At 33.5% G+C, this 14,298-nt stretch overlaps 1 protein-coding gene across 1 annotated transcript; it reads right to left on the bottom strand.

Moving 5' to 3' along the window:
- Window positions 1-8,470: 8,470 nt before the first annotated feature.
- On the bottom strand, window positions 8,471-9,389 carry LOC306652704 (translocon-associated protein subunit gamma-like). Its single transcript, XM_079125450.1, has one exon. The coding sequence runs from the start codon at window positions 9,290-9,292 to the stop codon at window positions 8,891-8,893; it is 402 nt and encodes a 133-aa protein (XP_078981576.1). The 5' UTR covers window positions 9,293-9,389; the 3' UTR covers window positions 8,471-8,890.
- Between the last annotated feature and the right edge of the window lie 4,909 nt (window positions 9,390-14,298).

Below are 14,298 nucleotides of genomic sequence, written 5' to 3'. Positions count from 1 at the left end.
TAGTGCTCTATCTGAAGTATGATTGGCAAAGATATTCTCCCACTCTGTAGGCTCTTTCTTCGCATTGCTGATAGTTTCCTTTGCTGAGAGAAAGCTTTTTAGTTTGAATCTATCCCAGTGGTTGATGCTAGCTTTTATTTCTTGTGCTATGGGAGTCCTGTTAAGGAAGTCTGATCCTAGACCAACAAGGTGAAGATTTGGACCTACTTTTTCATCTATAATCTGCAGGGTCTCTGGTTTGATTCCGAGGTCCTTAATCCATTTTGAGTTTATGAATTGCCTAAACTGAACGAGGAGGACATAAACAATTTAAATAGACCAATTTCAAGTACTGAAATAGAAGTCATCAAAAGCCTAGCAACAAAGAAAAGTCCGGGACCAGATGGGTTCTCAGCCGAGTTCTACAAAACCTTTAAAGAAGAGCTCATTCCAATACTTCTCAAAGTATTCCATAAAATAGAAGAGGAGGGAACCCTCCCAAACTCATTCTATGAAGCCAATATCACACTGATACCTAAACCAGACAGAGACTCATCAAGGAAAGAAAATTTCAGACCAATATACTTAATGAACATCGACACAAAAATTCTCAACAAAATTTTAGCAAATCGCATACAAAAACATATTAAAAAGATAGTGCACCATGATCAAGTGGGTTTCATCCCAGGGATGCAAGGTTGGTTCAACATCAGGAAATCAATAAACGTAATTCACCACATTAATAGACTTAAAGTCAAGAATCACATGATTATTTCAATAGATGCAGAAAAAGCATTTGATAAAATACAGCACCCCTTCATGCTCAAAACACTAGAAAAAATAGGGATAGTGGGAACATTCCTTAACATTGTAAAGGCCATTTATGCTAAGCCCATGGCTAATATCATTCTAAATGGTGAAAAACTGAAAGCATTCCCCCTAAAAACTGGAAGAATGCAGGGATGCCCTCTTTCACCACTTCTATTCAACATCGTTCTTGAGACTCTGGCCAGAGCAATTAGACAAACCAAAGAGATTAAAGGGATACAAATTGGGAAAGAAGAACTCAAACTATCCCTGTTCGCTGATGACATGATTATATATTTAGAGGAACCTGGAAATTCCACCAGAAAACTCTTAGAACTCATAAGTGAATTCAGTAAAGTAGCAGGTTACAAGATCAATGCCCATAAATCCAACGCATTTTTATACATAAGTGATGAATCTTCAGAAAGAGAAATTAGGAAAACTACCCCATTCACAATAGCCTCGAAAAAAATAAAATACTTGGGAATCAATCTCACAAAAGAGGTGAAAGACCTCTACAATGAGAACTGTACAATACTAAAGAAAGAAATTAAAGAACGCCTTAGAAGATGGAAAGATTTTCCATGTTCTTGGATAGGAAGAATTAATATTGTCAAAATGGCCATACTACCTAAAGTGCTATACAAATTCAATGCAATTCCAATTAAAATCCCAATGATGTACCTTACAGAAATAGAGCAAGCAATTATGAAATTCATCTGGAAGAATAAGAAACCCAGAATAGCTAAAGCAATACTTAGCAGGAAGAGTGAAACAGGGGGTATTGCAATACCAGATCTTCAACTCTACTACAAAGCAATAGTAACAAAAATGGCATGGTGTTGGTACCAAAATAGACAGGTAGATCAATGGTATAGAATAGAGGACACGGACACAAACCCAAATAAATACAATTTTCTCATACTAGACAAAGGTGCCAAAAATATGCAATGGAGAAAAGATAGCCTCTTCAACAAATGGTGCTGGGAGAATTGGAAATCCATATGCAACAGAATGAAAGCTATTTTATTATATAGCTATATAGTATAGTTTGAGGTCTGATATTGTGATGCCACCTGCCTCACTTTTCTTGCTAAGGATTGATTTGACTAATCTGGGTCTCCTATTTTTGCAAATAAATTTCATATTGCTTATTCTAGTTCTATTACGAGTGTCTTTCGGATTTTAATATGAATTGCATTAAATCTGTATAATGTTTTTGGTGGCATCTTCAGGGGCAGCATATGTGATGGAGTCTGTGGTGGCTGTGTGAACAGCTACAATGACAAGGGAAAAAAACCTCTGGGCATCTGCCATGGAAAAATTTTAAAAAGTGACTAGTAGCTCGTGTTGCTAGTCAGCAAGTCATGGCTAGGTTAAGTCCCCTGTAACAAAAAAATAAATTTTTCATATGATTCTATATTGTAATATCTTACATATTACTTACTCTATGTGTGTGTTTGTATGTGTGTGTGTGAGATTCACTGCATAAATAGATTTAAGTACAAATTTACATGATTATTTCAACAGAAACAGAAAAGTCTTCTGACAACATCCAGCAACCATTCATCTAAAACTCTAGAGGAATTAGTGACAGAAGGAAATTTCTTCAACATTATAAAAGATGAATATGAAAAACCCAATGCTTACTTTAGAGTGAATGGAGAAAAATTAAGGCATTTCTCTAAAAAACAAGAAGAAAACAAGGATATAAACTCTCACCACACCTATTCAACTTGAAATTCACGCCAGAGAAATCAGGCAAGAGAAGAAATCTAATGACATGCACAAAAGAAAAAAAAAAATACTTGTCTGTTTGATGATGACATGATCCTTAACTTAGGAGATTTAAAATGCTACATTAGCAAATTTATAAAGATGATAAACAAATTTACCAAAGAAGTTGGATATAAGAACAACATACATAAATCAATAGCATTCCTATATTGTGAGATTTAACCTGTTACAAAAGAAATTGGGAAAATAAAACTCAATCACAGTACTCTAAAATTTACTTGGGATAAAATCTAACTTATAAGGTGAAAGATATCAACAATGAAAACCACAAAACACTGAATTTAAAAAATGGAAGCAAACCTCAGGATGTGGAAATACTTCCCATGTTCTTGAATAAGTACGATAAATATTACAAAAAATGCCATACTACCTACAACAGTAAATAGACTCAATACAATCCCAATCAAAATATCAATGGCATTCTTTACAAGATACACTGACAAAAAATCAGTGCTAAAATTCATTTTGACAATTTAGGGACATAGAATATTCAAAGCACCCTGAATGAAAAGAAAGGATGCTGAAAGCTTCACAATACCAGATAACCAATGATGTTGTAGAGCTTTTGTATACAAACTGTATTACCAAAACCGACCTTAAGATGAATGGATTAGAAAGTACAGGAAAATTCATGTAAATACAGTGACAAAGGTGCCAAAAACATATGCTGTAGGAAGGAGAAGGTTTTAACAATGCTATGAAAATTAGATATCCATCTTTAGAAAAATAAAACTTGATCCCCACCTCTCACCCTGCACCAAAGCCAATTCCAGTGGATCAAAGACTTAGAATTAAACCAGAAACTCTAGAAATGCTTAAATAAAATGTAGGTCCAACACTCCAACATATTGACAAAAGGATCAACTGCCTTAATATGACTTCTAAAGCATAAGAAATAAAACTAAGAATCAATAAGTGGGATAAAATCAAACTTTAAAACTTCTGTCCAAATGGGAACAAGAATGTGAATATTCTACCAATGTAATAAAATCTTTTTCACCTGCTCCTAATGACAGGAAATTAATATACAGAATGTAAAACAACTAAAACAATATGAACCACCTCAATTAGTAAACAGGCAAAAACAGACATTACTTAAAATAAGAAACACAAATGGTCAACGTATATATAAAAAAATGTTCAACATGTCTAGAAATCAGTGAAATGCAAGTCAAAACTACATGGAGGAGAGTCTATTATTAATGTGTCCTTGCTCTTTTTCTATATCTCAATAACATTATTACATTTAAAAAGAACTAAATAGAGATTTTCATCTCACTTCACTCATAATAGCAATTTTCAAGATTAATGTGGTGTATCTGCATATCAGAGAGAACATTTGGGGGGAGATTACATATACAAGACCAGTGTAACTTCGCATCATGTATAGCACAAGAATGGGAAGTTATACTCCATATGTGTATACTATGTACAATATAGTCTACTGTCATGTATATCTAAAAAGAATTTTTAAGAAGATCAAAAGGAATAATGTGGGGGAAAATGTACACTTATGTGGTTTTGGTAGGATAGCAAACTAGTATAATAATATTGAAAACCCTATGGATATCCCTTTCAAATGTTGGAATGGAACCACGACATGACCCAGTTGTCCCACTCCCTGATATATATCCAAATATCTAAAATCAGCATACTGCAGAGGAATAGCCACCTCAGTGTTTATAGCAACAAAATTCACAATAACCAAAATACAGAAGCAGTCCACATGCCCATCAACAGACCAATGAATAAAGAATACATGTCACAATGGCAATTTACTTAGTTATTCAGAAGAATGAAATGATAGCATTTGGTGGAAAACTGATGAAACTGGAGAACTTGTTTTTATGTGAAATAACTCAGAATCAGAAAGTCAGAAGTCAAATATTTCCCTTTATGTGTGAATGCTAAATGAAATAACTGAAAAAGTTGTAATTCATTAAAAATAAAAACAACTCCATCTGTGGAGTAGAGGCAGGGGTTATAGCAAAGGATGGAGGACAAAAGTGGGATAAATAGTAGACTAAAACAAACCAAACTCTCTTGTGTACATATATGAATAAAGCACAGTGAAGTTCAATTTTATGTATACCTATAATCACTAATTTTAAATAAAAAGAAGATGAATCAACAGAAGCCAAACTCATCATTCTCTCTTTCACTTTTTCTTTAACTTTTTTTTTCTTCATTTTGTTCTCCCCCTCAGAAACAACTCATAATATTTTGCCTCTGCATCAACCATATTCAGCTTTTTAAATTGCAAACTTTTTTGATGCACTCATCTCTTCTTCATTCCTCTTAATTAACTCTATTTTTAACTTCTCTTAGTATTGGTTACTTTATAAAATGTCAGACTGCACCACTAATGCTATAGCAAAAATTAATACACAGCAACTCAAAGATAATACCTACTGTTTGGTTTTATGACAGATATGATTCATGATTACCTATGGTGTTTACTGATAGAAACTACTATCCTACCATTACTGTTTATTGGATCAACCAACATTATAGATGTCACAATAGGAAATAAGTATGTGATTTAATCCTGTGTGTCATATGCATAAGTTTTATTTGTTATCTAGTGCCCCCAATCTGTGATGCACCCAAAGCCTACAGGATTCCTCAAAGCTTGTAGAGTAAAAGCCATCCGTCTTCAGATCCATTTGTACAGATGGGTAGACACATAAACAATATGTGAAAGCAATGTAAGAAAACATCCAAAACAAAACAATAATGATTCAACAATAGACTCCACTGACACTGCAGTGCAGAAAATGTCTGGTGAGGAATTTAGAAAGTACACAGATAAGATGACCTAAGATGATCTAAGAGGTAAAATATGATGGAAGGAGTTAAATCACAGAGAAAATACAAGAAGTGAAAGATCACTTCATTACAAAGTCAGAGATTTTGAAGAAAAATCAACTGGTAATTCTTTTCTTTTTCTAATGTGGTGCTTCAGATCAAATCCAGTGCCTCATGCATGCTAGGCAAGAGCTCTACATCTGAGTCACAACTGTAGTTCCAATTGGTAATTCTTGAAATGGAAGAATCAATAAATCAAATTTAAAATTCAATGGAAGCATTACCAATAGACTAGATCATTTGAAGATTTTCAGGCAACAAAGGCAATACAAATAATCTTAAAACTTAACTTGATCATGGATAAATGATGTTAAGAGACAATGAACAGAATTTTCAAGAAATATGGGATGATATTACAAGATTTACAGGGGATTTACAGGGATTTACAGGGGCTCTGAGGTACAAATTATATTGTACAAATTAAAGAAATGCACAGTATTTTCAATAAAATAATAATGGAAAAATTCCCTAAATCTTAAAAATAAAAAGGAAAATCAAATTTGGAGGTCATACAGGACTCCAAATATGCAAAATTACAACAAACCCATTCCAAATGATATGTATTAGTCAGAGTTCTCTAGAGGAACAGAATCAACAGAAAGTATGATTATAAAAGAGGATTTATTAGGTTGGCTTACATGAACAGAACCTGGATAGTCCACAATAGCTGACTGCAGCAGGAGAGCTGGAAGAACCAGAAGCTGCACAGTCCAAGACACAGAAACCTCAGAATAAGAAGGATCAACAGTGCTACCCTAGTTTGGGAACAAGGTCTCTGTAAACTATGTGGAGAATTACTGGCAGAGTCCACTTTGGAAGAGTGAAGAAGCAAGAGTCTGATATCCTCAGATGATCCAAGCACTGATCAAGAATCCCTTCAAGAAGGGCTGAACTTGCATTTGCATCTGCTTCATTGTTCTTCCAGCTTTTATTTCATCCTATTGGGCAGTGACACTCATGTTTAGGGTCAGTCTCCACTTCAGTTCACTATTCCACATTCCAATTATTCCTAGATGTGCCCTTGTTGACACACTCAGAGGTCTCTTAATCATTGGCATCTCTTAATCCAGTCAAGTTGACAATTCAAATCAATCATTACAGGACATTATTATAAAAATGCCTAACTTACAGAAAAAGGACAGAATTTGAAAAGCAGCTAGAGAGAACTGGTCACATTTAGAAGTAACACATTGTATAATTTCAGCAGATTTTTCAACCCAAATTCTAAAAGCTAGGAGGGCTTGAAATATTTTGCACAAAACTCTAAAGGACAATGTACACTATCCAACAATACTATAACCAAAATTTAAGGTTCATATTTGAGGATAAAATAAAACCCTTCCATGATAAACAAAAGTTAAAATAATTCATAGCTTGAAAGTTGAAACTACAAAACATATTCAATAAAATATTTCATGAAGAGAGCATGGAGAAAACATGAAAACCAATCAGAGGATGATACTATGCTAGAAGAATAAAAGGAAAATCAAATTCAACTTTAAAACTGGAAATGAATCAAAATGATAGAAAACAAAATAATAATCCTGTGCTTTAATGGACTCAATTCATCAATCAAAAGTCACAGATTGGATTAGAAAACTAGACCAAACAATATGCTGTTTCCAGGAGACTTAGTTTATAGGCAAAGACATACACAGACTGAAGATAAATAGATGGTAAGAAACTTATCTCTCATATGGGTCACTAAGGAAGCAGATGTTTCTAGTCTTATATCTGATAAAGTGGGATTCAATCCAAAGATAGTCAAAAGAGACAAAGAAATTCATTTCATAATGCTTAAGGAAGTTATAAAATAACAAGAATTAACTGTTGTAACTGTGCCCCCAAAATGGAACATCTACATATATCAAAAAAACCCTTATCAATATCAAGATTCAAAAAGACCACAGGACAATAATACTCAGTGATTTTAATAATCATCTCTCATTATTAGACAGATTATACAAACAAATACTAAATAAATGTACAGAAGTAAAAAATACAATGTAGACTATTTATACTTACATTATATTAATATATGTATAACATTTCATGCATCAGTGACTGAATACAATTTCTTCTCATCAGTAAATGTAAGCTTTTCTACAATAGATCATATTTTATTACACAAAGAAACTTTGGGCAATTTTGAAAAATAAATAATACCTTGCATTCTATCAGATCATAATAAAAAATAATTAGAAATAAGGGCTAAGATAAATAAAACTTACCTAAATACATGGAGTTTGAAATACTCACTAGTGAATGATGAATGGAAAGCAGAAGAAATAGGGGGTGATATAAAAATTACATAGAGGCAAAAGAGAATAATGATGCAAACCACCATAATCTCCAGGACACTAAGAAGTGATTTTAAGAAGAAAGTCCATAACATTGTACTTTCAATACATCAAAAAACTTTATACATTGAAAGAAAACCCTGAGAGACACCAAATAAATAATCTAACATTACATCTTTTTACCCCAATACAAAAACAAATCAACACAGAAATCAATATAATATAGGAAATAATTAAAATCAGAGCCAAAATCAATGGAATTGAGATTTAAAAAAAAAAAACCTGTTTAAAAATCAATGAATAAAAGTTTGTTCTCAGAAAAAAATAAATAAAAAAATAAGTAAAAAAATAAGTAAAACATTTAACCAAGCTAACCAATAGGGAGAAAAAATAATTCATTAAAGTCTATGATGAAAGGGAAATATCACTGCAGGTACTACTGAAGTACAGAGGATTATCAAAAGTTATTTTGAGAATTTATATTCCAATGAGATAGAAAATCTTGAAGATGTTGACAAATTGCTAAAGACATATGACATACACTAATTGCACCAGAATTACATAAAAAAAATGTGAGCAGATTAATTTCAGGTAATGAAATTGAAGATATCATCAAAAGACTACCCACTAAGAAAAAACCAGAACCAGATGGATTCTCAGGTGAATAACACCAGACTTTTTTATTTTTTTAACATGAAGCTTCTGTTTAATGCCCTGAGGATTCATTTGATATTTATGATACAAAAAAAGTTGTAATGCTGTGCTTGGAACACAGAGAACTAGTTATTAACTTCTTGCTACGATTATAAATAATAACAACTTTGCCCAGGTTACTGTGACCTCTGATGAATCAAGAAAACAAGTTAATTTCTCCTCGAGATTATAGCACATTGCAAGACTTCTCGTCTTTTAATAAATGTCCTGGTACTCTGAGTTTCCATTTCAATTCATTTAATTTGAACAATCTGTCAAAAAGAGCCAATAAACAAACACTCAATTACTTTCTGTTACATTTTTTAAACCCTCAAATTCCAGACTATAAAAACGTCTTGTGTGTCTCCCACCCTGACCACCCTGCTGCTTTTCCAAATGCCACAGACCACCCATCAACACAAAGTCAGGGGGCTAAGCTGACATGTCTACTTGGAACCAGTAGACAGGAGGGCAATGAGTCCTGACAAAGCACTTATGGACAAAATATAGTTCACCGTGGGGTTGAAGTTCTTCAGGATAAAGAAGGATGTCACGATGACCAGGACCAGGAAGAGGGTGTTGTTATAGAAGATGAAAAAGGTCATGGCTTTGTGGTCAGCGACTTCATTCTTCTTCCACAATATTCTCTCATTCTTCTCCTTCCGGGACATCTTCTTGCTATCTGCTTCAGAGTGTTTCTGAGTCACTTCTTTGGAAACAGTGTCCACCCTCTTCTGTGCCACTTTGTGTTTGAGAACAAATTTTATGTTGTTGTACGCAATGTTTACCAAGTAAGTGTTTACTAGGTTCATCACACTATACAGAACGGCGGACTGAATAAGATCCATATTCCATATTCTCCAATACAAGTAGATGGGGATGGCTGACACAATGAACGCATTCCTGAAGAAGAGCGTGGAGGACTTGGCCGAGAGTTTGTGGCTGAAATCTTGCCGGAGTAGGTCCTCCTCCAACTCAACACCAGACTTTTAAAAATTCATACCAAACCTTCTTAAATTATTATACAAAAAAGTATAGAAGAAAATTCATTGAAACTCATTCTGTGCAGTTTATATCACTGTGATATGAAAATCAGATAAAGACATATTAAGGAAAGAAAACTTGACACCAATATTCTTGGTCATCATAGATAAAGGATTCTCAATAAAACACTGTCAAATTATATTAAAAAATTAAAAATGTATATACCATGATAAAATGGAGTTCTTCCCAGGGTTGCAAGGTTCTTTTAACATATGGAAATCAATAAACATAATCCATCACATCAATAGACTTAAAGATAGAAATCACATGATTATGTCAATAGCTGCAGAAAAAGCATTTGGCAAAATGCATAATACATTTGTGATTAAAACACTAGAAAAAGTAGGGATAGAAGGAATTAAACTCAACATTGTAAAAGCTAAATACACCAACCCCATAGCCAACAGCATTCTAAACACAGAATAACTGAAACCATTACCTCTAAAAAGAGGAACAAGAAAGGTATACCTTCTTTTACAATCTATTCATCATAGTCCTAGAATATATACTCAAAACAATTAGGCAAAAGAAAGAAATTGAAGGAATACATTTAGGAAAAAGAGTGCTAAACCTATCCCTGTTTACTAACTGCATGATCCTAGATTTACAAGACCTAAAAAATCCACCAGAAATTTGTAGAACTCATAAATTAAAACAGAAAATTAGCAGGATTCAAAATTTATGCTCATAAATAAATCGTACACCTATAATTCAAGGAAAATCAGCAGAAATATAAATTAAGAAAACTAACTCATTCACAATAACCCCTCACCTCAAATAGAAATAAATAGAACACTTGGGAATAAATCTACCAAAAGATGTGAAAGGCCTCTAAAGTGAAAAACGAAACAAAACAAAACACTAAATAAAGACGTTAAGGAAGACCTCAAAAGACAGAAGAATCTCTCATGTCATTGGATAGGCAGAATTATTATTGCCAATATCGTCATAGTACCAAAAGCACTATACAGACACAGTGAAAATTCCATGAAAATATCAATGACCTTCTTTATGAAAATAAAAAAAGCAGTTATAAAATTCAAACATAAAAATAAGAAGCCCAGAATAGTTAAGCAATCCTTAACAGGAAAAGTGAAGCAGAAGGTATCATCATACAGACTTTGTACTCTAGAGCTATCATAACAAAACAGCATGGTATTGGCTCCAAAAGAGGCAAGTAGACCAATGGAGTAGAATAGAAGGCACAGAGATAAATTCACATGAATATAGTTATCTCATACTAAAGAAAGTCCACGTGAAATATATTGAAAGTTAACCCTATTTCTCACCCAATGCAAAACTCATCTCAGTATGGACCAAGGGCATAGTACAGGATCAGCAATGCTGCACACACTGGAAAAAAATGTTAGACCAACAATGCAACATATTGGTACATAAGCTGACTCCTCAAAAAGATACATAAAGCACAAAATTAAAATCAAAAGACAATGGCTGTGTATATAGCTCAGTTAGTGGAGTGCTTGCCTAATAACCACAAGGTCGTGGGTTTAATCACCAGAACCAGACACACAAAAAAGTCAATAAATGTGATGTCATCAAACTAAAAATATTCTTCTTAGCAAAAGACACAATCAAGAACATGGAGAGAAAACCTATACATTGGAAAACAAACCTTTGCTGTGTGCTCCTCAGATAGAGTGTTAATTTCCATGACAAACAATAATTAAAAGTTTAATGTAAAAAAATCACTAAATGGACAAAGGAATTGAAGAGACACTTTATAGAAGAGGAAATACAAATGGGAAACAAATATGTGAAAAAATGTTCAAACTCTCTTACTATTAGAATAATGCAAATTAAAATCACACTGGGATTTCACATTACTAAGAATGGCAATTTTCAAGAATACATGTAACAATAAATTTTGTGAGCTTTTGAGCACACAGGGAACAAGGTTCACTCATACATTGCTGGTGGAACTACAAATTGTTGCAACTACCCTGAAAATCAGTATGGATATCCTCAAAATCTATGAATGGAGTCATCATTTTGACTTAATTTTCTCATTCCTCAGTACACAAAGTAGTTAAAGTCAGCATACTAAAATGATGTGCCAACATCAATGTTTAAAGCAATTCACTTTGCAATAGCTAAGCTATGGAACCAACTGGCTTCCCTTCAACAGGTGAACGAATAAAGAAAATGTAGCATATATACACCCTGGAATATTACTTGGGTATAAAATAGAATGACATAAAAAAAGAATGACTTTATGTTATCTGACAGTGAATAGATAGATCTGTAGACTATCATGCTCAGTGAAATAACCCAGTTCCAAAAGCCAAAGTTTGAATGTTTTCTCTGATACTGGAAGCTAAACCATGTTGAGGAGGGCATAAGGGGAATAATGGGATTTCAGTAGATTAGACAATGTTGAATGGGTGGAAGGGAGGGGGATAGGAAAAGGAAAGAGAGTGGAAGGAAACTGACATAATTTTCCTATGTATACATACAAAACCAACTCACTGAACCTCATCACCAAGAACATTCACAGACTGGGATCCTAATTAGAATAGGATATATTCCATGCTTGTAAAATTTTATCAAAATGAATTTTACTGTCATAGACAAAAAGAAACAATAAATAAATAAATAAATAAATAAAGTGACCAATATTAATAAATTGAAGAAAGACCAATAGAATAGAGGAAAGGCAACAGGGTAATGAGGAGGAAATCTAATAGAAAATCTGGGGCTTGAATTGGAGCAAATTATTTTCTGTGCTTATGTAATTATGTCAAAATAGAACATAATTTTATTTATAATTATAATACATTAATGAAAATTTTAAAAAAGTAAATCTGTAAATAAAATAATGTTTCATCTTTAGCAATTGGAGAAATTACAGCTCAAAACTATTCAAAGATTATATCCCACTTCTATTAAAATGAGAATAATCAAGAATAAAAGCAACAATAAGTTTTGGCAAGAATGCAGGGAAAAACTACACTGATACATTACTCATGGGACTGCAATTTGATTTAACCATTCTGGAAATTTTATGAAATTTCTTAAAAAATTCTGAATGAAAACAATATTTGACCCAGTTATCCCACTCCTTGGTTTACACTCAAAGGACTTAAAGCCAGCATATTACAGTGACTGAGCCACATCAATTTTTACAGCAGCTCAGTTTACAATAGCTAGCCTAGATACCCTTCAACAGACTCATAGATAAAGAAAATTTATTATATGCAAAGGAATGTTATTCAGACTTAAAGAAAATTGAAATTATGGCATTTGCTATTAAATAGATGGAGGTAGAAAATAGCACAATAAGTGAAATGAGCAAAAACTCCCAAAAAGTGAGGGGGCGTCCGGAATTCCATCCAGTGCTTGACAAATATCCTCTGGAGGATGTTTGCAAAGGCTCATCCTAAAAGGAATTGCTGGATGTTTTGCTCCAGAACATGGTATTTTTTCTGCTTTTTTTTTTCTGATAATATATTACTCATTTCAGTCTGAATGGATTGCTAAGGGGATGAAGGGAATACAACAAAAATTCCAGAAAATATCCTACAATCTGAAAGATAATGGGTCTTTACCGTTAACAAAGTTAAAAACAATGTTACAACTGTGCAATGAGTCCCTGAAAGTCTCTGGAGAAAATAGATATAGATCTGCCTTTGTCTCCAACAGGCTGGTTAAATCCTAACGATGGTTTTGTTTATGTGTTTTGGTAAGGTAAAAAAAATAAGGGTTCACAACATTCCTTCCTTCCTACAAAGAATAGGTCACCCTATAATAAATGTTGGTGCACAATGCCCTGTTCTGGGAAAAAAGAGCTACATAAGACAATGTAATCTATTCAGTAAAAAACCTTGGCCATGAGAACCACTGCAACCTCTGCCCTTCTGTAGCCCTTAACTCAGCAATTTAGATATTAACAAGATGGACCTAGTAGAGATGGTCACATAACATTATTTGTCTATAGCTTTACCACAAAAGTAATAAGAATAGTCTTAGGTCATATAGGTTTAGATATTAAGGAAATAAACATTTTATTAGGTCATTGATTTAGTTAAATATTCTTAAAATAATTGTGATTAGGTAAGAAAAATCTGTAAGTTTAGTGTTTTCTCATAATCTTTTGGTAAAAATAATTTCTGCCTTTGCTTTGGAAACTTCTTTGATTTTATTAATCACAAGCCTGTCACCATAGCCTGAAGAAAAATGTGTATAAACCCAGTCTTTCCCAGAATAAAGTGGGAGTGATTGCACCAGAACTAGAGTCTGTGTCTTTCATTCTCCATCCATTGCCGACACTGTCTCCCCACGCCCCATTACCAGTGTGGGACCCATGGACTCCTGCTAGGGCTGGACCCCGACAATAAAAGGTCAAATGTTTTTTTGTGATACGCAAATGTTGATCCATAATGTGGGGGGAATGAAGTCCTCTCTTTGCATAAGGGAGTGAGGGGAAAAAAATCAGTGTAAGGAGGGGATGGACAGTGAAATGATTTGAACATTTTTACCTTGTATGCATGCACTATTACACTCCCATTGTGTGCAACATTTTTAGCCCATGCAAGGAAACTGAGGCTCCTCTTCTGTACAATTTGTCTGAATGCTTTCTACAGTCATATGTAACTAATTGGAAACAAATAAAACTAATTTTTAACAAATAGTTCTTTGCCACACTCTTTATTTATAGGACTTCTTTCTAGTATAATTTCTCTGCTCGTGAGAAATGAACACTTTTCCATTAAAAGTTTTGTAACACTTTTGCATTTGTAGGGCTTCTCTCCAGTATGATTTTTCTGGTGGCAGATTTGACACCCTATTTATG

The sequence above is a fragment of the Sciurus vulgaris genome (genome assembly GCF_902686455.1).
Source record: "Sciurus vulgaris genome assembly, contig: HiC_scaffold_476_arrow_ctg1, whole genome shotgun sequence".
Taxonomy (NCBI): Eukaryota; Metazoa; Chordata; class Mammalia; order Rodentia; family Sciuridae; genus Sciurus; species Sciurus vulgaris.
The sequence above is the reverse complement of the archived record's forward strand: the minus strand, read 5'-3'. Positions and strand labels throughout refer to the sequence as shown.

Excerpts from the sequence above, each read along its gene's own strand:
- LOC306652704 (XM_079125450.1), bottom strand. The coding sequence starts at position 9,292 with ATGGATCTTATTCAGTCCGCCGTTCTGTATAGTGTGATGAACCTAGTA.